This window comes from Triticum dicoccoides, chromosome 4B (genome assembly GCF_002162155.2).
Source record: "Triticum dicoccoides isolate Atlit2015 ecotype Zavitan chromosome 4B, WEW_v2.0, whole genome shotgun sequence".
NCBI lineage: Eukaryota > Viridiplantae > Streptophyta > Magnoliopsida > Poales > Poaceae > Triticum > Triticum dicoccoides.
This window is the reverse complement of record NC_041387.1, coordinates 90,585,946-90,609,988: the sequence shown is the minus strand read 5'-3', so window position 1 is coordinate 90,609,988 and position 24,043 is coordinate 90,585,946. Positions and strand designations below refer to the sequence as shown.

General features: G+C 43.1%; 1 protein-coding gene across 4 annotated transcripts; it reads left to right on the top strand.

Annotated features, from left to right (window-relative positions):
• Positions 1-14,159: 14,159 nt before the first annotated feature.
• On the top strand, positions 14,160-23,532 carry LOC119295206 (zinc-finger homeodomain protein 4-like). Of its 4 annotated transcripts, XM_037573568.1 has the most exons (3): positions 14,160-14,222; positions 15,270-15,332; positions 21,738-23,532. In XM_037573568.1, the coding sequence occupies exon 3, from the start codon at positions 21,813-21,815 to the stop codon at positions 22,911-22,913; it is 1,101 nt and encodes a 366-aa protein (XP_037429465.1). In that variant the 5' UTR covers positions 14,160-14,222; positions 15,270-15,332; positions 21,738-21,812; the 3' UTR covers positions 22,914-23,532. The 4 variants fall into 4 exon arrangements, with proteins under 4 accessions (XP_037429465.1, XP_037429464.1, XP_037429463.1 ...); XM_037573567.1 differs by lacking the exons at positions 14,160-14,222; positions 15,270-15,332 and adding an exon at positions 20,654-20,818; XM_037573566.1 differs by lacking the exons at positions 14,160-14,222; positions 15,270-15,332 and adding an exon at positions 20,837-21,285.
• Positions 23,533-24,043: the final 511 nt, after the last annotated feature.

The following is a 24,043-nucleotide window of genomic DNA, read 5'->3' as shown; positions in this document are numbered from 1 at the left end:
ACAATCAAAAATTATAGATACGTTGGAGACGTATCATCTGCATCTTCGGCCCGCCCAGGACTAAAAGCCCATTTTCTGTCATGATTTTTTGTCATAGAAGTAGGATCCCACCACATCTATGATGATACTGGGTCTTGTCACAGTTATCGTCATAGAAGTGTCATAAGTATGACAGGAAAAAAATTCGTCCGGGCCAAAATGTCACGGATGTGTCTTTTTTTGTAGTGTAGATGCACTTACACCAAGATACATTGTATGAGAACACAATTTTTTGCACATGATAACTCATTGTGGTGAACTAATATAAGTCTGTTTATGTAGTTCATGAGATCTTATGTTTAAAAATTAGAACATACAATCTTATACAAAAATAATCATGAAACACTAAGAAATTATATAGTTAACAAATAATTCTTTGTTGATTGGCTTGATAATACCAACGTTCCTGAATTAATCTTAGGTCTTATTTCTTACAAGATTACTCTTTCAAAAATATTAAGACTATGCTCGCAGAAAGGAGTTGACGTTAGATTTAGGAACAAGATAACTCAATTGATATTTTTCACTATAAGAAGAAACATTTCTGTAAAACATATTGCAAAAAGAAGATAGACTCATGAAACCGCGGGCCTTGATTAGATCGCCATCGTCATTGCACCTACGCCCCTGGTCGGTGGTGCAAACCATACTGCTCACTTCATCTCCATGGAAGCAGTGCTCTCGCCAATGGTGGAGGTCCGCCGCTGCTGCGCCCGCGCCCCCTGGCCGTTGGCCACGGGACTAGCTGCTCGCTGCGTCTCCATGGTATCCATTGCTCCCGCCAATGGAGGAGAGGCGGGTTGGTGCCACTTATAAAGAGGGTGGCGACATTACTAATGGCGTCTACACATCAAAGGCCTGCCATGAGCGTAGGAAGCCAACTCACTGCCACCGGCCCCGTGGGACGAGAGGAAGAGGCGCATCACGTATTACTCTATTTTTCTCTTTTTTTAGCAATACTGTATTTTTCTCTTGGGGCAAAGGGAACAATTTGTTTGTAAATTGGCTACATTTCATTGAGCTACAAAGGGTCGCTTTGGGTGGAGGGAGGCCCAGTTAACCACATGCCTTAGATTCAGCTTCCAAAATAGCAGCACTTTAGGACAAATGGCCCAACTCACGACCTAAATAATATCTGACGGTCAGGGATGCCCCGGACACTAAATGACAGCCAAAAATGGCAGGGGTATGAGAGGGCTCGGATTAGGTGAGTTATACTGTCCTAAATTTGGTAAGGTGTGCCACAACAGTTTCAGTTTCATAACCATGAAAAGTATCATATTCAACCAAAATAATTAACTCGGGATCGACAGAAAAATCGTAATCCTTATCAGTAACAAAGATAGGAGAAGTAGCAAACTTAGGATCATATTTCATTCTCTCCATCATAGATTTTTCTTTCAGCATACTCAGTAATTTCTTAACATCATCTATATCATTACAAGCAAGAACTTCTCTAGTTGTCTCCCCATCTATAACATAACCATCAGGTATCTTAGGCATTTCAACCCCAGTAGGAGAGCAAGGCATAATAGGTGAATCATAATTTTCATCAGTTTCAGCATTCTCAGTTTCTTTAGCTTTAACAAGTTGTTCATCAAGAAGTTCACCTAGTGGCATAGTTCATCAAGCAAAGTACTAGCATCATCACAAGTTTTATTTATAGCAGAACTAGTATCATCAATTACTTGCGACATATCAGAATGAATAGCAAGTGGTGATGTCGCAAGCGTACTTAAAATAGAAGGTGAATCAAGTGCGGAGCTAGATGGAAGTTCCTTACCTCCCCTCGTCTTAGAGGGTACGATCTTGGACTTAGCGTCTTTCAGATTCTTCCTAGTGTAAAATCCCAAGTGAACTCAATAATAGAGCTATGCTCCCCGGGAACGGCGCCGGGAAAAGGTCTTGATAACCCACAAGTATAGGGGATCGTGATAGTCTTCGAGGGTAGTATTTCATCTAAATTTATTGATTCGACACAAGGGGATCCCAAGAATATCTATGAGCCTTAGCAGTTGAGTTGTCAATTCAACCACACATGGGAAATTATCTCTCTACATCAAAGTGTTTAGTAGCACAGTAGTTTGATAATTTTGATAGTAGCAGTAAAAGTAGCAATTTTGTGATGATTGTAACAACAATAATAGTAGCAACTTAGCAAAGATCAATATGAGAAAAGAGTAAGCATTGGATCGGCGATGGATATTTGTGTTGGATGACATTAATCATACAACAGTCACAACCTAGAGCAATACACAATAGCTCCAATCCATCAATGTAATGTAGGCATGTATTCCGTATATAGTCATAGGTGCTTATAATAAGAACTTGCATGACACCTTTTGTCCTACCCTCCCATGGCAGCGGGGTTCATAAGAAAATCTAAGGAATATTAAGGTCTCCTTTTAATAGAGAACCGGAACAAAGTATTAACACTTAGTGAATACATGAACACCTCATACTACGGCCATCACCGGAAAGAATCCCAATTGTTGTCACATTGGGGGATGCGGATCATAACACATAATAGGTGCACACAACATGCAAGATAGGATCCAAAACACACTTATATTCATGAAAACATAATAGGTTCAAATCTGAAATCATGGCACTTGGGCCCTAGTGATAAGCATTGAGCATAGCAAAGTCAGAGCAATAATAATATCAGAAAATAGTGGATACTAGGGATCAAGCCCTAACAAAACTAACTCGACTGCATGATAAATCTCATCCAACCCATCACTGTCCAGCAAGCCTATGAAGGGATTACTCACTCCTGACGGTGAGCATCATGAAATTGGTGATGGGGGAAGGTTGATGATGACAACGGGGTCGAACCCCCCTCTTGGGAGCCTGGAATGGACTCCAGATCGGCCCTCCCAATGAAGAACAGGAGGTGGCGGTGGTTCCGTATCGTAAAACACGATCATTCCTTCTCTCCATTTTTTCTTGGTGAATAAGTACTTATGGAGTTGGGGTTAGCGTTCTGGGAGCTGCCACGGGCCCACCAGCCTGCCAGGCGCGCCCTGGGGGGTGGCGCGCCCCTGGGCCTTTGGGACGTATCATTAATTTTTCTAAATTCTCCAAACAACATCATGATAAGGATTTTCCTAATGAAGCTGTTATCATTGGTCTTGCCTTTATTGTTGTGCCTCCTACTAATCCTTTGTAGCAATATTTATTAGGTCATGAGAATGATATGCATATGAATGGCCATGAGGAAGTAGATGAAATATTCTTTAGGCGAGAGCCTGTTCTTAAACATAATTTGCATGTTGAAATTTTGGGAGACAGTCCTCCACCTAAAGGTGATCCTGTGTTTGAATTAAAGAAACTCCCTCATACATTGAAATATGCTTATCTTGATGAAAAAAAATATACCATGTTATTATTAGTTTTAACCCTTTAGTGCACGAAGAGAAAAACTTGTTGAGGACTCTAAGGAAACATCGTGTTGAAGTTGGATATACACTAGATGATCTCAAGGGCATTAGTCCAACTATGTGTAAACACAAAATCCATATGGAGCCAGATGCTAAACCCGTTGTTGATCATCAATGCCTCTTAAATCCTAAGATGAAGGAAGTTGTAAGAAATGAAATATTAAAGATTTTGGAGGCAGGTATTATTTATCCCATAGCTCATAGTAGATGGGTAAGTCATGTTCATTGTGTTCCTTAGAAAGGAGGCAGATATAATTTATCCTACAGCTAGTAGTAGATGGATAAGTACTATTAGGAAGATCGCTAGAGAGATGCATTTCTTGTGCTACAAGGTCTCGTCTATGATAGTGCCCAACGAAGAGTAGGTAAAACCCTAGGGTAGATGGATCTAGAATGTTGTGTCTTGGTCCAAGAGGGCCCCTAGCTTGCCTTATATACTCGATCGAACTCGGGTCGGACTACTCATGGGATCGTGTCCTATGGTTTAACTAGATCATGTTGTGCAAGGATGGCTACCCGTTTTTGAGTCACCCAAGTTCATGTGGTGCCCAACTAGCACTTATGCCCAGGTGGTTGACTCAGCACCTTGGTGGACAATGTGGCTAGCCCTACGCCTATCTGGCCTGCCTGGATTTCATATCCTCGTCAACAATTTAGATCGACCCTACAATCTTTCCCTAGTGTTGGTGCCCCTAGGTAAAGAAACTTTCCCTACAACTTGTCACATACACCCTAGGGGAAGAGTCTTTCCCTATTTATACTACATCTAGAGGAGGGGTGATTAGAACCTCAACAAATAAAGTTGGTAGTTTTTAAGTTTTTCAAGTTGAGGTGATAAATTAGCACAATTTCAAGCAATCACAATACAAATCAAGCAAGCATGCAAAGAGTATATGAGCAGCGGAAAGTAAAGCATGAAACTTGCAAGAAAGTAAAGGGATGGGGTTGGAGTGTGCAAACGCAATTGGAGACACAGATGTTTTTGGCGTGGTTCTGATAGGTGGTGCTATCGTACATCCACATTGATGGAGACTTCAACCCACGAAGGGTAATGGTTGCGCGAGTCCACGGAGGGCTCTACCCACGAAGGGTCCATGAAGAAGCAACCTTGTCTATCCCACCATGGCCATCGCCCATGAAGGACTTGCCTCACTAGGGTAGATCTTCACAAAGTAGGCGATCTCCTTGCCCTTACAAACTCCTTGGTTAAACTCCACAATCTTTTCGGAGGCTCCCAAGTGACACCTAACCAATCTAGGAGACACCACTCTCCAAAAGGTAATAGATGGTGTGTTGATGATGAACTCCTTGCTCTTGTGCTTCAAATGATAGTCTCCACAACACTCAACTCTCTCTCTCTCATAGGATTGGATTTGGTGGAAAGATGATTTGAGCGGAAAGCAACTTGGGGAAGGCTAGAGATCAAGATTCATATGGTTGGATTGGAATATCTTGGTCTCAACACATGAGTAAGTGGTTCTCTCTCAGAAAATGAGTAGTGGAAGTGTAGGCACGTTTTGATGGCTTTCCTCACGAATGAGGAGACGGTGGAGGGGTATATATAGCTTCCACACAAAATCTAACCGTTACACACACTTTACCAAACTCGGTGGGACCGAATCAGAAAACTAGGTCGGACCGATTTAGTTCATAATGTGACTGTTAGGAATTTCGATGGGACTGACATGTCAACTCAGTGGGACCGATATCATTAGGGTTAGGGCATAATGTAATCTCGGTGAGACCGATTACACAAACTCGGTGGGACCGACTTTGATAATAAGCTAACCAGAGAGTTGGTCAGGCAAACTCGGTGGGACCGATTCGCTCATCTCGGTGCGACTGAAACGTTACAAAAGGGAAACAGGGAGTTTGCATTGCAAACTCGGTGTGACCGATTGGTTCATCTCGGTTGGACCGAAACGTTACGAAGGGAAACAAAGAGTTTGCAATCCCATCTCGGTGAGACCGAGATCCCTATTGGTGAGACCGAAATGACTAGGGTTTCTGGCAGTGGCTATGTCAAATGAACTCGGTGGCGCCGGATGGATCAACTCGGTGGGGCCGAGTTTGACTTTTGGTTTGGGACATATGTGGATATGAGAAAGTGGTTGAGGGCTTTGGAGCATATCATTAAGCATCATGAGAGCAAGCAAGCCATTAAGCAACACCTCATCCCCTTTTAATAGTATTGGCTTTCCTATGGACTCAATGTGATATTGGACCATTAAAAGTAAAATGTAGAGTCTTGAGCTTTAGAGCTTGATCCAATCCTTTGTCCTTAGCATCTTGAAGGGGTTCCACATCCTCTTGTCCATGTCAGTCCACTGTTGGACTTATCTGAAATATACAAGATAAAAGTATTAGTCCAACAAGAGATATGTTGACATAAATTACCAAAATCACCCAGGGAGCACTTGTGCTTTCAAGCTCCCACTTTTTGGTAATTGATGACAACATACATCAAAGCTTTAGATAAAGATATAGAGAAAGGCAAGTAAAGCTTTGGAATGACATATAACATGCATAAGCTCCCCCTACATGTATGCAATCATGTGAATATGGAACATAAGAGCATGTGAGTGCATAATCATGACAGAGCAAGCAATGAATTATATGTATCTTGGCTATATGAATCAGAGCAAATGATGTGAATTAAGAGAATGTACCTTCATGCTCATGAGTCCTTCTTGCAAACAATATGTACATCAGCAAGAGATCCTCATGTACATGAGTGTGATGCATATACTTACCTTATGGTCTTGAGCTAGCTTTGGAAGAGATGAACCTGAGTAAACAAGGTTAGATAACACAAAAACATCTACTAAACAAAGCAAGAGCAGCAAACCACAAGAGTACCAAGATTGGGATGATATGTAGAGAGTGAGTACTAGGTACTCTATTTGAGTATAGACATGTCCCCAAAGTCAAAGATATGCAATGAATTTGAAGATTTCCTTCCCTTAGATGTCTTGCTCCCCCCTGAAACTTATGTGGGATATTGGGAGAAGATAGGGAATAGAAAATCAGAGCAAAGCAAACACACAAACAACATGAACATGTCTTTCCCCTCTAAAAGAAATGTGACTTCTCTCCTCTTTGAATACCAAGCATCTGGGGTCTCTCTTTGATGTGATAATTCATCTCTCTTTCCCCCTTTTGATATGATTAAGCTTTGATGTGAACTCTCTCCCCCCTTTGACATTAATTTCCAAGAAGGGTCTTCTCTAGAGTGTGAGTCAAAATAGGATTGGTCCTTGAGTCAAATGGCAAAGTAGCAGGGGAAAATAAGGTGCTGGTAGAGGATAAGAATCATCAAGTGGAGCTGGAACAAAATGTGCAGGAAGCAAATGACAAGTTGTTTTCTCAGCCTTGAAATTGGCTACACCGAGTTGTTTTCTTTGATGGTACCGAAAAGATTCGGTTTGACCAAAAGAGACAAACCGGTGTGTCCGAGTTCATTACAAAGAAAACACTAGTCATCACAGCTCACTAGGAAAATAAAATCTCACAAAGATTTGCAGGGAATTAACTGAATGATTTGCAATGAATTAGATGCAGGGAAAATGCAGAGAATAACAGAGAAAAGAAAAGAAATCTAGATGAAGTTTTTTTTGAAAGGGGAAACAAATATGCGTGAGACAAATGCAAGAGCACGGAGAAACACTAGAGAACTTCATCTAGAAATGGTCGGCGACAAAGTCACCTATGTTAGAGTATATTGACTTAGGAGTCAAGTGAAGACACTTGATCATAGGTCATACTCATCGTTTAAGCTCAAAATGGGGTTGCCATTTTTCGTTTAAGCATTTTGATGTATTCACATCTTGTTGAGTTACTTTGACCCAAGACTTGGGGTAAAGCTTCTCTAAGATGGAATAACATACCTTGGGTGGTGGTGGTGATCTTGATCATGTAGTTGAACTTGTTTGGGATGCTCAAGGTTGATGTAGCTCATCAAGAGTTGGGAGCTCCACTTGGAATTTGAGTTTATCTACCTACATGAGTTAATCTTGCAAGGAATAGCATTTGTGTATCCAAAATTACAATCATGAAATATGATACCAAAAGAAATTTGACATATAGAAATTGTCAAAGGATATGTTGAAGGGTTTCATGCTTCCTTGTCTTCAACCACCGGATTGTAGAGACTTGGTGATGTAGAGATTGCTCAAGATGTGAGTGAGTTGTAGTCTCATAGATTTAGGTTCATCCAAGTACCTACAAGGGTTAGATAACATGCAAGGGTGCAAATATATCCATGATACATGATAATCATCATAAGAGAAATATCATGGATTTCTTAAGGGCTCATGCCTTGCATGTATCCAAATGAAGTTCCTACTCCAAGTTTGAAGCATCAATGATGTTCAATTCATCGCTCAACCTACAAAACACTTTCTCATCAAGTGGTTTAGTGAATATATCCGCCAATTGCTTATCGGTACGGACATGCTTAAGGTTGATATCTCCCTTAGCAACATGATCTCGAATAAAATGATGACGAACTCCAATATGCTTAGTTTGAGAATGTTGCATGAGATTATGAGCAATCTTAATAACACTTTGATTGTCACAAAGCAATGGAACATGTTTCACATATATCCCATAATCTTTAAGAGTTTGGGTCATCCAAAGTAATTGAGCACAACATGACCCAGCGGCAATGTATTCCGCTTCGGTGGTGGATAAGGATACCGAGTTTTGTTCCTTGGAGGACCAAGACACAAGAGATCTACCAAGAAATTGGCAAGTACCCGAAGTGGACTTTCTATCAACCTTGTCACCAGCATAGTCCGGGTCGGAGTGGCCAACAAGATTAAAAGAGGCCCTCTTTGGATACCAAATGCCAAAATTTGGTGTATGTATTAAGTATCTCAATATCCTTTTCACAACCTTAAGATGACATTCTTTTGGAGCTGCTTGATACCATGCACACATGCACACACTTAGCATGATATCGGGAAGAGAGGCACATAGATATAACAATGAACCAATCATAGAGCGATAAACTTTTTGATCAACGGGTTCTCCATCTTTAGTCAAGTCAAGATGTCCACTAGTAGGCATCGGTGTACTCATACCTTTGCATTCTTGCATATTGAACTTCTTGAATAAGTCCTTGGTATACTTTGTTTGAGAAACAAAGGTTCCTTCCTTAGTTTTCTTGGTTTGCAAACCCACAAAGAACTTGAGTTCACTCATCATAGACATCTCAAACTTCTCCGACATAAGCTTCCCAAACTTCTCACTAAAATGAGGGTTAGTTGATCCAAATATAATATCATCAACATAAATTTGGCATACAAATAATTCTCCATTAACCCTTTTATTGAAAAGAGTAGAATCAATTTTCCAATCTCAAAGCCTTTTTCAATGAGGAACTTGGTCAAGCATTTATACCATGCTCTAGGAGCTTGTTTAAGACCATAAAATGCTTTGTGAAGTTTGTAAACATGATTGAGGTTGTTTAACATAAACTTCCTCCTCAATTTCACCATTTAGAAAAGCACTTTTAATGTCCAGTTGGTACAAAGTGATATCATGGTGATTACATAGGCAAGTAATATGCGAATGGACTCAAGTCTAGCAACGGGGGCATATGTCTCACCATAGTCCATACCTTCAACTTGAGTGTAGCCTTGGGCGAGGAGACGTGCTTTGTTGCGAACGACTTGTCCATCTTCATTTTGCTTGTTGCGAAACACCCATTTGGTACCGATGATGTTGTGGTTGTTGTCGGGCTTCTCGACCAACGTCCACACTTGGTTTCTCTCAAAGTTGTGTAGCTCTTCATGCATGGCATTTATCCAATCCGGATCTTCCAATGCTTCTTCAACCTTCATGGGTTCAATGCTAGAGATGAATGGATAGTGTTCACAAAAATTAGCCAAATGAGTTTTAGAGCGGGTGATTCTCCCGGTTTGGATATCATTGTAGATGTGCTCGACGGGATGGTCTCTGGCGACTCTTGCTCGAACTCGTGAGAGCCTTTGTCTTGATCGGGGTGGAACATCATCTTCATCATCTCGTTCCTCTTCTTGGCCTTCTTCATTGTTGATGTTGTCGTTCTCTTCTCGTGGTGGAGAAGGAGGTTGTTGAGGTTCATCTTGGTGTACTTCCTCATTTTCTTCATCATGGTGTGTCCCACTTGTGGATGCTTCCATGTCAACTCTTATTTCACCTTGGCGTGAGGTAGAAGCTTCCACTTGGATGGACGAGGTACTCTCCTTCACCTCCGTTGGACAGATCTTGCCAATAGGCAAGTCTTGGATTGCTTTCGAAGGGTCTTTGTCTCCTACATCAATTGGCAATTGCTCTATTTGCGAGCCGCTAGATTCATCAAACTTCACATCTACCGTCTCTTCAACCTTTCGGGTGAAATTGTTGTAGACACGGTAAGTGTGAGAGTTTGAGCCATAACCAAGTAGGAAACCCTCCTGATATTTAGGAGCAAATTTAGAACGATGATGCTTATCAAGAATGTAGCACTTTGAGCCGAATACTCGAAAGTATCCAACTTGGGGTTTGTTACCGGTGAAAAGCTCGTATGCCGTCTTGTCGAGTAGCTTGTGGAGATACAAGCGATTTGTTGCATGACAAGCTGTCTCAACCGCTTCCGCCCAAAAGTGCTTTGGCGTCTTGTACTCATCAAGCATCGTTCTCGCCATTTCGATGAGTGTTCGGTTCTTCCTCTCAACAACTCCATTTTGTTGAGGTGTGTACGTAGCCGAGAACTCGTGTGAGATACCTTCTTCATCAAGAAAGGTGTCCACATTGGCATTCTTGAACTCCGTTCCATTGTCGCTGCAAACCTTCTTGATCTTTACTTCAAATTGATTTTGGGCCTTCCTAGTGAAGTTTTTGAAGATCTTTTGGACCTGCGATTTATCATCAAGAAAGAACACCCATGTAAATCTTGAAAAATCATCAACTATAACTAGACCAAATGAGTTTCCACCGAGACTTTTGTAAGCGTTGGGACCGAAAAGATCCATGTGAAGTAGCTCGAGCGGTCTCCTTGTGCTCATGATGTTCTTCACGGGGTGGCTTCCTCCAACTTGTTTACCTGCTTGACAAGCGCTGCAAAGTCTATCCTTGTCAAATATAACATCTTTTATTCCAAGGATATGATCACCTTTAATAAGCTTGACAAGGTTTCGCATGCCCACATGACCTAACCTTCTATGCCACAACCAGCCTTTAGAAGATTTAGCAATTAAGCAAGTTCTAGGTTGAGCCTTTTTAGTGAAATCAACAATGTATAGATCACCTCTACGTATACTGGTAAAGACCATTTTATGATTATCTCTACGAAACACTTGGCAATCTACTTTGGTAAATAGGGCATTGAAACCGAAATCAGCAAGTCTAGATACCAAAAGTAAATTATAGCCAAGAGATTCAACAAGCATGACATTTTGTATGGAGCTATCATGTGAGATGGCCACCTTACCGAGGCCAACCACCTTACCCTTTGATTTATCATCGAAAGTGACATACTTTTGAGGGCCGTTGTTTTCAGCAAGCTCACGAAACATATCCTTGTCTTCGGTCATGTGATTGGTACATCCACTATCAAGGGCCCATTCCTTTCCTCCAGCCATGTAGCCGTGAAGATTAGCCATAAGACCAAAGCATCTCATTGCATCATCAAGATCATAGTCACTATCATCATCCTCATCATAGTATCCATGTTCAACATCATCTTGCGAACGATCATTTCCTAGAGAGAGTGATTCATTAGATATATGATTTTGACAATGTTCATCTTCATGAATTCTAATAGCTTCGGAAATAATATTGCTAATGATTCCTACATCTCCTTTGGCACGCATAAGATTTGTAAGCTCAAATAGGCAATCACCAAACTTAGGATCATTGGAATTCATCTTACTCAAAGCAATAGACTTATGAAGAATTTCATCTAAGTTTTGCAAGGAATAGTTTGGAAACCTTTCCTCAAGAAATCTCCATATAGTGTAGGCACAATCAAGAGTAGGCAAGCAACCAATCAAGTTTCTAGGCAAACCTCTAGTGATAAGATTAACAGTTCTAAGATTGCAAATCATGTCAATGGACTCATCAAGGGTAGGATGCATAGGATCAATATGAGGTGCACAAGGACTAGCAATGTACTTCTTTAAATGATATTAATTGAAAATCACAAGCATCTCATTTTTTCACTCATGAAAGTACTCTCCATCAAGTATATGTACTCTATGTCTAAGACTCCCCAACGTAGACTCATCCATCTTCCTCCAATGGTGATTAAACCAAAGCAATGGAGACCAAAGATCTAATACCAATTGAAAGGATCGAGAAGAGGTGTCTAGAGGGGGGTGATTAGACCCTCAACAAATAAAGTTGGCAGTTTTTAACTTTTTCAAGTTGAGGTGATAGATTAGCACAATTTCAAGCAATCACAATACAAATCAAGCAAGCATGCAAAGAGTATATTAGCAGCGGAAAGTAAAGTATGAAACTTGAAAGAACGTAAAGGGATGGGATTGGAGTGTGCAAACGCAATTGGAGACACGGATGTTTTTTGTGTGGTTCCGATAGGTGGTGCTATCGTACATCCACGTTGATGGAGAACCACGAAGGGTAACGGTTGCGCGAGTCCACGAAGAGTCCATGAAGAAGCAACCTTGTCTATACCACCACGGCCATCGCCCACGAAGGACTTGCCTCGCTAGGGTAGATCTTCACGAAGTAGGCGATCCCCTTGCCCTTACAAACTCCTTGGTTCAACTCCATAATCTTGTCGGAGGCTCCCAAGTGACACATATCCAATCTAGGAGACACCACTCTCCAAAAGGTAATAGATGGTGTGTTGATGATGAACTCCTTGCTCTTGTGCTTCAAATGATAGTCTCTCCAACACTCAACTCTCTATCATAGGATTGGATTTGGTGGAAAGATGATTTGAGTGGAAAGCAACTTGGGGAAGGCTAGAGATCAAAATTCATATGGTTGGATTGGAATATCTTGTTCTCAACACATGAGTAGGTGGTTCTCTCAGAAAATAAGTAGTGGAAGTGTAGGCACGCTCTGATGGCTTCCCTCATGAATGAGGAGAGGGTGGAGGGGTATATATAGCCTCCACAAAAAATCTAACATAACACACACTTTACCAAACTCGGTGGGACCAAATCAGAAAACTCGGTCGGACCGATTTAGTTCATAATGTGACTGTTAGGAATTTCGGTGGGACCGACATGTCAACTTGGTGGGACCGATATCATTAGGATTAGGGAATAACGCAATCTGGGTGAGACCGATTACACAAACTTGGTAGGACCGACTTTGGTAATAAGCTAACCAGAGAGTTGGCCAGGCAAACTCGGTGGGACCGATTCGCTCATCTCGGTGTAACCTAAACGTTACGAAAGGGAAACGGGGAGTTTGCATTGCGAACTCGGTGTGACCGATCGGTTCATCTCGGTTGGACCGAAACGTTACGAAGGGAAACAGAGAGTTTGCAATCCCATCTCGGTGAGACCGAGATCCCTATCGGTGAGACCGAAATGACTAGGGTTTCTAGCAGTGGCTATGTCAAATGAACTCGGTGGTGTCGGATGGATCAACTCGGTGGGGCCGAGTTTGACTTTTGGTTTGGGACATATGTGGATATGAGAAAGTGGTTGAGGCTTTGGAGCATATCGTAAGCATCATGAGAGCAAGCAAGCCATTAAGCAACACCTCATCCCCTTTTAATAGTATTGGCTTTCCTATGGACTCAATATGATCTTGGACCATTAAAAGTAAAATGTAGAGTCTTGAGCTTTAGAGCTTGAGCCAATCCTTTGTCCTTAGCATCTTGAAGGGTTCCACATCCTCTTGTCCATGCCACTCCACTGTTGGATTTATCTGAAATATACTAGATAAAAGTATTAGTCCAACAAGAGATATGTTGACATAAATTACCAAAATCACCCAGGGAGCATTTGTGCTTTCAGCTTCTTTACTTAGGGCAAGCCGAAGGTAAAGTATTCCCCTATGATTTTTTTCTATTTGTGCTAGGGTATATGGCTTGAGTAAAATCATAGTTTCAAGTAGTGTTCATGATTGAATGTTTTTTAGCTTTGACATAATGTGGAAATGCACATCCATGTTGACGCAAGTCGTGTGGATGTGATGGGTGGCAATTGATCGTCTATCGAGTAAGATGTACCAAACGACATCCCTAAACGTGGTCCATTGACTCATTAATTGTGCTAAAATTATTAGTTGATGCATGCCAACTAGCAAATAACAATGACAGGTGTTGATATTCAATACCACTTGGTGGTACGTGCTGGTCTCGAGTATAACGCGCAATTACAGCGCAATTAGAGCGAGCGTTTCTCCTCAACAACCCCATCCCCCAACTAGTATTTAAGTAATACCTTACTCGCTTTCATACTAGACATTGTTCTCCAATTAGCCACACCCATAGGAAAGTAAGGTTTGTTATCTTTTATGCCCTTTCAGGATTTTATTGCAAGTGGTAGGGCAGTGCAGCCTAGGTCTAGATCTCCAGGTTTCTATTGATATCTAAGAAGATTGTATCCACATACTGTGTTATCACATATATGATATGTCATAGTTCTATGAATTTGGAGACTTTAAGTACAACTTGTTTGTGTCTGCTTATTGTCTTCTCTCATTTTTGATATGTTGATAATTTTGTAGGAGGATAGGGAACGTGAAGGCGCTTTGACACTGTGATAGGACATATTCATTCTGAGTTTGGAGGTAGGAACTTAATGATTTTTAGATACTTTTTCGTTTTAGCATATCTCTTTTCCTTGTGTTCCTGGAATATTACTTTGAGATCTGTTCTGTTCTTGGGTATATGAGTAAAAGTTCTGCGCTTCTTGAAAATAAGGTAAACTACCATGTTCCAAATGCATTTAGGTTTGTTTATATCAAATTGCTATCATATGTCTCTCTATTATGCATCAAACCATTCATACACAATTTGATGTTTCCTTTCGTATTATCTATTCACAAACGTGAACAATAAATTGATGTTCTTCTCGTGTGGAGGTAATTAACCTTTTAGGTTAAGTACTCTGAGGTCATTCAAAATATGTCTAGTTCATTCTATGACTGATCCTTAATCTGAGTTGGGTGAGTACAGTGTCTAATACTTGCCCCGTATTAGCATATTTGAAGGGCTTTGCTATCCAAAGTAAATATGCATATTCATGTTGACACAAACTTGTGGATGTGATGGTGTGGCAATTGATAGTCTATCGATTAACATATATCAAACAACATCCCTAAACATCTCCATTGACTCATTAATTGTGCTAAAGTTATTACTTGACGCATGCCAACTAGCAAATGACCATGCTAGGTGTTGATCTTCAAAACTACTTGGCGCTATTTGCCGATCTTGAGTACAATGTGTAATTAGAGCGCAATTAGAGCGAGTGTTTCTCTTGGTAGCTATAGAGCCTCCGGATGAACCTCCACAACACCCCATCCGCCAACTAGTATTTATATTTTCCGTTCCTCTCCTTTAAATTAGATATTGTTCTCCAATTAACTACAACCATAGGAAAGTAAGCTTGGTCATCTCTTATGCTCTTTCAGGTTTTTGTTGCAAGTGGTAGGCCGGTACAATCTAGATCTCGATTTTATGTTTTCTACTGATATGTGAAAAGATTGATGCACTTAGTGTCTTATCACATATATGTTCTGTCATAGTTCTATGGATTGGAGACTTTGAGTATAACTTGTTTGTATGCGCTTATTGTTTTCTCTCATTTGTGATTTGTTGTCACGATTTTGTAGGAGGATATGGAAGGTGATGGCGCTTTGACACCGTCATAGGACATCTTTCTTCATAGTTTGAAGGTAAGAAATTAATGATTTCTAGATACTTTTTCATTTCAGCATATCTTTTTCTTGTGTTTTTGAAATATTGTTCGAGATTTGTTTTGTTATTGGTTATATGAATATAAGTTTTGCACTTACTGAAAAGAAGTTAAATCGTTGTATTCTACATAGAGCTCATTTATGTTTGTATGTATCAAATTACTATCCTATATTTTCTATCATGCATCAAATCCTTCATAAAAAAATTGGTAGTATTTCTTTTCATATTATCTACTCACAAGAGTGAACAATAAATAGAAGTTCTCATGTGAAAGTAATTAACGTTTTAGATCAAGTACTCCGAGGTCATGCCTAAATATGCCCCTTTTATTCTATGACGATTCCTAATCTGATTTGGATGAACATAATGTCTATTACTTGCCGTATTAGCATCTTAGCGATTTGGAGAACACGAAGTGGAAAAGAAGAGTATTTTTTTCCCTTTTTTGAGGGAAAATATATTGTTCTTAGGTGAGAAAACAAAGTAGAAGTAGAACATAATCCATGTTGAAGGGCTCCTTAAGCTAAGAACTCGTATAACAATTGACAGTCAAGAAACAAACTATGGAATATATTGGTTCTTTAAGCTAAGTTTACCCCCCCCCCCCCACCCCCACCCCTAACCCACCGCAATTTTCGCATTTAACCAGTACAGTTATTAAAAGATTTTGTGGGGACAATTGTAATACTAGGAAATATATTTAAACCTATAGTAAATATTGGCAAGCAGGAAAAAATAGTACTCTTTAACAAAAATATATCATTGGGCGCTATTCTCTCTAGCAGTACATCAGCTACTTTAGTATGAAAATAGCAATGTGTAATCACGTTCTTCCTCTGTTTCAGTATATACAAGCCCTTCTGTTTTGACTCTAATCGACTCCAATTATACCCATCAATTTGATTAGTAAAAATATAAATTATACTATGCCACATAAAAAAAAGAAAAAGGGGTATACCAGAGGCACCCAGCACTCCAGCTGCATATCGTATCGGTCGGTTGGTCGAATGGCTGATCACTCACTCGCTCCATCTATATGGTCCAGTAGCAGGACAGTAGCTCTGAAATTCCAAAGTGCGCGCTGGCCGTGTCGTGCAGAAACACATGGCGACCACTGGCCTTCGGTACTCCCGCATGTTCATGTTCAGATGTTTTCGAGTTAGTAGGCGCACAGGACTACAGGAGTATGAATTACTGTCCGTCATGGACAAAACATTATTTTGTACTCGTATCCACGAAATCATGCAGGCACACAAAAATAAATACTCCCTCCGTGAAATAACATCATCTCCTATTCTCTGAAGAGTACCACTGTCTATTACTATGACAGTACATTTATCAATATTAGGAAGTGCTATGTGGTGCGTGCTGGGTTTTTTATCAGTCTTCCCGAGTTTCAAATCTAGTCTCCAAGCATGCAGCTCCGTCCTCTTTCTTTTATCGGTCTTCTTGTTTCCGGGTTTCGAACGCTGATTTTGGTGCACAAATAGTAAAAAACTTCATGTTATTTGTCGAGCAGCAAGAAAAAACATACATAAATCCGTTGTCACTCAAAATGAATAAGTGAAAAGGATTTTTTTTCAAGGATGTTACACTACATCCAGTTTTTTAGGCTTTTTTCAGAACATCAAGTGTTTGTGTGTTTTTAGGTAAATCGCTACACATCAAAAAAGTTTTTTTTGTTGTTGTTGCCGCAACTAGAGCCTGTCTTGGGCCAGTCCTCGTAGAGTTTGTTTTAGGGGTACCAGTCCTCGCAGAATGCAGTTCAAGATTCGGCCTTCTGCTGCTAAGGCCTTCCAGCAATAATACAGGCCCAGTTCGACCATAACTCGACATTTCTTTTCCAAAAGAGGGGAAAAAAGAGCCTGGCATCTCTATTGATTGATTCAAAAAGCCATTTCCTTATTACCAAGTGTCTGTGACATCACCAAGTCCAAGAAACCAGTCTTCAAGTGGCAACTTATGCTCCACTAATCTTGTCACTGACCATCATCCAAATTAGTTAAATATAGGTGCACCATCTTCAAGTGGCAACACCTAGAAACCAGTCTCATGCCACCCTACCCTAAGGTGAGCCTCACACACATATCCACTGCCAGAAAAAAAAACTCTGTTTCCTATTAAGACATAATCGTATAACAAAATCTTTACCGTAGAACTTCCAAATTGTGTCACAATAAGCTTGGGGTTCATCCCAGCTAGGAACTGGCCAACAGTATTCGTAATACTTGTAGGCGGACGTGAATTATGTTTATTAAGTCAAAGCAGGGTGGCGAACATACCGCAAGTCCTTTTCTTAGACCCATCACATGACATAAGTCAACAAGCTCGGTACCACCCCGAAATAAACAAAAAAAAGTGATTGATATTCTCCCAACACAAAGATGTCAAAAACAAATGCTTTTAAATATACACCGTGTACATGCCGGTAGGTATTCATGTCTCCTTTTACCAGCATCCGAAAGCCATATAAAATATGAAGATACGCAAATAATCCATAAAACAACAAAATAGGAGGGTTCTTTCAAATCGTAATGCAATAAAATGTATGACGAATATGAAGAACGATTTTTCTTTTTGTGAAAACCCTCTGGAAAAAAATTGTTGTAACGAAAGACTTCGATCTTCACTATGTCGGGAGAGGCATAGATAAATGGTACTAGAGATTTAGAACAATTCTTCAGACCATTATGTGCTGCTTAAAGAGGTACGTATAAGAGTGAGTTAGAGCCTAAACCATAGCTTGCCAAGTTAAACTTGACATCGTACGCCGGAACCCATCCTCCTATCATAAGAATTCGAATCATACATCAAGATTGTCAAAAGACGTTTGCGTGGAAGTTTAACTCAGAATATATAAAAGCGGATAGAATAAAGTGATTGGGAGGGGGGAAAACAAGTTGAAATGCAAAAAATAAAACGTACAATAAATCATGAGAAAAAGGTAAGGGTCTAGGCATCTTAATCTTTTTTCCCTTGAGCCAGAGAGATATTCCTGGATGATCCAGCCTCACATTGTTTCGAAAGACGATATCTAGGATGAACATTCCTCGTGATCTAGGTGAACATTCAGTTTGACAGGAAAGAAAAAGGAGGGTGTCTTGTTTGTTGTACCTTAAAGATGATCATTCTGCGTGCACTTTGCATGCTTAGCACACTTTATAATATTCACCACCAAAAGAAGCGATTAGGACCTTTCTCCCCACAGGGGAAAGGGAATCTAATTCCTCCAAGCCAATGCGATCATAATCTAATCCCCAAACCGTGAGATTCCATCATGTGCCCTAATCCAAACTTGCTAAGTGCATGCGCTGTTAAAGAAAGACCTGGCAGAGATTTTCGCTTTAGGTAGGGGAATGTTGCGCTATTACTACAAGACAACACCGCAATCACTGCTCACTAGCCTCTAGACAAGCAAGCAGACAAGGAAAAAAAAAGTTGCAGGATCCAAGGCTAGGGTTTAGGTGGGCCTGATGACAGTCGTAATATCTTTGCACACCCCAAGGTGTGCTAGGAGTAGCAGTAGCTGGCTCAAATCATCATGCAGATGGGCAATGATCGGGAGAGAATCCCTGAGGTGGCATCTTGTGCCTGTGTGTGGGTGATGCGGAGTCAACTACTGTAGTAATTTAACTGTAGGAATTGCTTGATTAGGACACACTGTCACTCTAATCAGTGGCGCTGGCCCAAAAGGGAAAGTTTACTCTTGAAACTAAGAGGGTGTTTGGTTACAGGGACTTATTGGTGTAGGGACTTAAATAAGTCCCTTTAAGTCCCATCTAAACCAAACAGGAGGGACTTATAGGGACTTAAAGTGGGCATTTGAGACTTATGAAATAAGACTCTCAAGGAGGGACTTATAGGGACTTATAGTTGTAATATGGTCTTTTAGTCCATGTTAAGTCCCATGAACCAAACATGTAGGGACTTATTAGGGACTTGAGACTTATAAGTTGGGACTAAAAAAAGTCCTAAGACTTATGAACCAAACAGGGCCTAACACTGCCCCACTAACCTGGGTTGTTGGTTGCTTGTAGTACAGCTAGCTGCGTGTCATGTGTTGTGCTCAGGGCCTGCAAATCGGAGCGCTGTTTTTATCTTTTGCACATTTTCCAGCAAGCGTAAGACAGATGATCGGTTAGCGGTTTGGTCATGGGGGGTTATCATTAGGACAGTGGGGGTGTGGTGGTCAACTCTTAGGGCACAATGATGCATCCTGTGTGATACAGACAAACCCACTATATATGCTCTCTGCTAAAGCCTGACGACTGAGGCTGCTAATACTCCTCCCTTTTTGTTGCCTGCATGCATCGTGCTTAATTGCGTGGCACATTTTGATACCACAAAGCAGTCTCTGTCTGTATGTATGCATGTAGGGTCTCTGCCTGTCATTTCCTGTGTTTTCTCTCTTCCTGATGATAGTATAAAAAATAGCGACGATTTTTATTTCTCATTTGAGCTACTTAGTAGCTGGCGCGACGTTTAATTCCCATGTGAACTTGTGAAGAAACAAGCTCTGTTCGTAGCCAATTAGCGGCAGCAGCAGTTATGAGCAGCGATCAGGGGAGATCAGTGTCCATGATGAATTGGTATCTTCCGACAATGGGATTTGATGCCGCGCTTGCTTATGCACGAGAATTAAATACCCAAGCCAGCAGCACAAGGGTCTTGTGAGTGAATGCATATAGAGCCCATGAGAGCATTGATCAAGCGCCTAACCTAACTCGATCCATTCCTCCCTGTTCTTTGGGAAATCTCTCTCTCTCTCTCTCTCTCTCTCTCTCTCTCTCTCTCTCTCTCTCTCTCTCTGACAAGAGCGATGATGAGAGAGAAATCGTCCGTTTGGGCGTCAAAAACAAACAAGCAAGCAGGGAATCACGGCCACAGTGGAGCGGAGGCATGCGGGTGCTGTTCCCTTCGCCTTCACCTTCTCTCTCTGGCTCGCCTCGCCTTGCTTCTGACACAGCACGACCCCCTCGCTCTCTCACCCTCCATCACCCCTATGAAGTACGCCTGGTTTCTTTCCTGATAGTGCAAGCAAAGCAAGCGCCAGACACACACTACCTATTATTTCCTCTCCATCAGTCCATCTCTCCCTCCCTCACACACATCTCTTTTCCTTTTGGTTATTATTTACACCAAGGGCGAGCGAGCACTAGAAGAAAACAGCCTAGCCTTGCCTTGCCGTCTGCCCAAGCTCCCTTCACTTGTCCCTTCTCTCTCTCGCTCGCTCCTCTGGCTAAGCACAGCACAGCACAGACAGATCCTCCGTCTCCATACTTTACACTATTATTTTCTGTATTGCCGCTCTGTGCTGTGGGTGTGCCTGCCTTTAGGAAAGGCCCTAGACCCTAGAGTAGACGGCCTAGTCACCTCAGTGCAGCGCAATGGTGGAAGCTGCAAAGGCTGGAGGCCTTGCTCCTTCCTTCCTTGTCCTCTTGATTAGCCCTTGACAAACACCGAGGTTCGTTTGCTTTTGGTCTCTTCTTGCTCACCCTCCCCTCCCCTCCTCTCTCTCTCTCTCCTCCTCCACTGTTCAAGCAGTGCAGTGCAGGACAAGAAGAAGAAGAAAAAACACAGATGGTCTCTCTATCACACACATAAACACATAACATCTGTCCATGAAGGAAGCTCCTCCTCCTCCCCCTCTGCTTAGCTAGCTCTTAGTCCTTGGTGGTGTGTGGGAGAGGAGGGGGGGAGAGAGGAGAGGTCAAAGGAAGGCTGGTCCATACATTAGTCCATCCACAGAGAAAAAAACCACTCCTAGCAGCTCGCTTGCTTGCTACTAGTACTAGTAGTAGCGGTGGCGGTGTACTAGTAACTAGTAAAACTCGCATCCAGGGGAGAAGTAACCCCTCACTCGCTTTGCTTGCCAAGAACAGCCCCACTGTTCATCATCCATCCTACCATCCTTCCTGCATCTAGTTGCGAGTGAGTACAGCAGCTATCCATCTTCTAAAGCTTCTCCCCCTTCCCTTTTCTCTTCTAATCTTGTTTGCATGGGCAGAGGAGGAGCCCAGCAAAGTAGAGGCTAAGCTAGGCAGGAGCAGGATATTGTTGTGTATTTTGCATTTATTTATTTGTTTGTATGTATCTATGTATGGTGTAATTGAGCAGCTGGCTAGATTATGTGTGCTCTTGGAGCTTGCAAGTGGTGCCGCTAGTATCTTCTTGATAAGGTCCCCAAGATCCCACACCACACCACACCATGCACCTCTCTCTCTCTCTCTCTCTCACATCACCTTCCTTTTCGTTCTCCACCCCCTCTCTCTTTTCTTTTCTTTAGTGTTGAGAGTCCCAAGAAACACTGAATTTTGTTGGCGTTGAGTTGGAGGCGCCATTGGCCTTTTCTTGCTCTCTCTCTCATGGTGTCCATTGTGCAGCTGCAGAGAAGGCGAACAGAAGCAGCAGCGTCAGCAGCACCAGCGAGAAGCATCCTTCCGGACAGGGAGTTGAGGATGGATCTTTCTGTGCCCCGAGGCGAGTTCCCGATCCCAATGCACGCCGCCGCCTCGCCCTACGGGGGCATCGGCGGCGGGGGCGTCGCCGTCGCCGACCATGCCATGGACCTCCACCATGACCACGCCAACCACAACGGCCAGTCCCAGTCCCAGGCGCAGGATATGCCGTCGCCTCCCGTTGCTGTGTCTGAGGACAGCTCCGGGAAGAAGCGCGCGGCGGCCATTGCCGTCGGAGCGGGAGGGCCGCCGGTCAAGTACCGGGAGTGCCTCAAGAACCACGCGGCGGCCATCGGCGGCAACGCCACCGACGGGTGCGGCGAGTTCATGCCCAGCGGCGAGGAGGGCTCGCTGGAGGCGCTCAAGTGCTCCGCCTGCGGTTGCCACCGCAATTTCCATCGCAAGGAGCTCGACGACTTCGACGGCGACAGCTGCGCCTCGCACGGCTACGGCTACGGGCACCATGCCGTCCGCCGCCTGCTCGGCCCCTCCGTGCCGCACCACCACAAGAGCAGCGGGGGCCTCCTCGTCACCGCAGACCACTACGGCGCCTACGCCGCGGCACGCGCTCTCCCTCCGCCGCCGCCCCCACCGCTGGGACACCACCACCAGATCATCATGCCGCTGAACATGATCCAGACGTCCGAGTCGGACGAGATGGACGGCAGCGGCGGCGGCGGCATCATGGGCGACGGCAGAGGTGGGCTAGCCTCGGGCGGCGGCGGCTCCTCCTCGTCTAAGAAGCGCTTCCGCACCAAGTTCACCGCCGAGCAGAAGGGGCGCATGCTGGAGTTCGCTGAGAACGTGGGGTGGCGTCTCCAGAAGCTCGACGACGCCATGGTGCAGCACTTTTGCCAGGAGATCGGCGTCAAGCGCCGCGTCCTCAAGGTCTGGATGCACAACAACAAGCACAACCTCGCCACGAGGCAGCCCCCTACCTCGCCTACGCCGCCGCAGTCACAGTCAATGCCGCTGGCGATGTCAATGCCGATGCCGCTGGGCATGTCAATGCCGATGCAAGTGCCGCCGTCGCAGCCCGGGCCTTCCGGCCACCGCGGCCCGAGCTCCCCGCATGCGCATGGGGAGCTCAAGCTCGACTGACGGCACAAAGAAGATGAAATTAACCCTGGCGTCTGCCAACGGCGCCATGGTTGCTGATTCTGCTAGCGTTAGTAAGCCGCATTGCCATTAATTTCACTGTTCCTTCGGAGCGATCGATCGAAGCAGAGAGAAGAGAAGAGAACCAAAAAACAAACTCGAGTCTATCATCATCTCCAATTTTTTTTCCTTTTGCTGTTTATCTTATCATAAGGTTGGGGAGCAAGCATGAGAGGGGGGACATAGGCGAACCGAACTGAGCTCCACTCAATTTCAATTTATTTTTCCTGGACCTAGTTTTTTTTTCGAAATTGCTTTACACACGACACTACACGCACGATCTGCGAACGATGCATCCCTCCCCAACAGTGATTCCTGCCTGCACGCTTGCTTTTGATGCTGCCAAGTAGGATCGTGCAGGCGTCGGCTGTAAAACTGTCGTCCGTGTAGCAGCGCTGTTTTTTTTTTCCTTCTTCTTCCCCTTCTTCGTCTCCTTGGTTGGTGTCTCTGACTTGAAGTCTAGCAGTACCTGTTGAGCTGAGCATTTGAGTTGTCATGGATCAGATCAGACAGCAGAGGTTGTATGAAAGTAATTCTGACTTGTTTACAATTTCTCCATTTATCTTCAGTTTCCTGGGCTAATCTGCGGAGTCTGAAAAAAGAGAGAGAACATGGGATGCAATCTCTCCCCAGGTCTTGTATCTTTCAGGCGCACTGTTGACGAGTCATGACATGATCTGCATGCTTAATCTGCAGCTCCTGTCGGTGCTGTTACTGTGGCCTGCCTGCATGCATGCATGCACGCCTATGCCTGATCTGATCCGGTGATGTGAATTCACCACTCACAAGCCACAAAGACAATGAGAAGGGGAAGAGAGATCCTTGTCAAGAATTCGGGAGCGCGAGAGCGATGGAACGGGAGGGTGAAAAATAAAATTTGGTTGTCCCCGTTTCTCCATTTGGAGCAGATGATAGTCCTTGGCCTGCGCATCGGGTTGGCCCTGCCCGGCCCCGAGCGAGCAATCAATCATTCTTGGGGCCGTGTACGAGTGCAGGGGGGCAGGGGAGCATGTGGCCAACCAATCCAAAATTGGTTCGGGTTTGCCGCGGGAACAGAGATGGAAACCATGCGA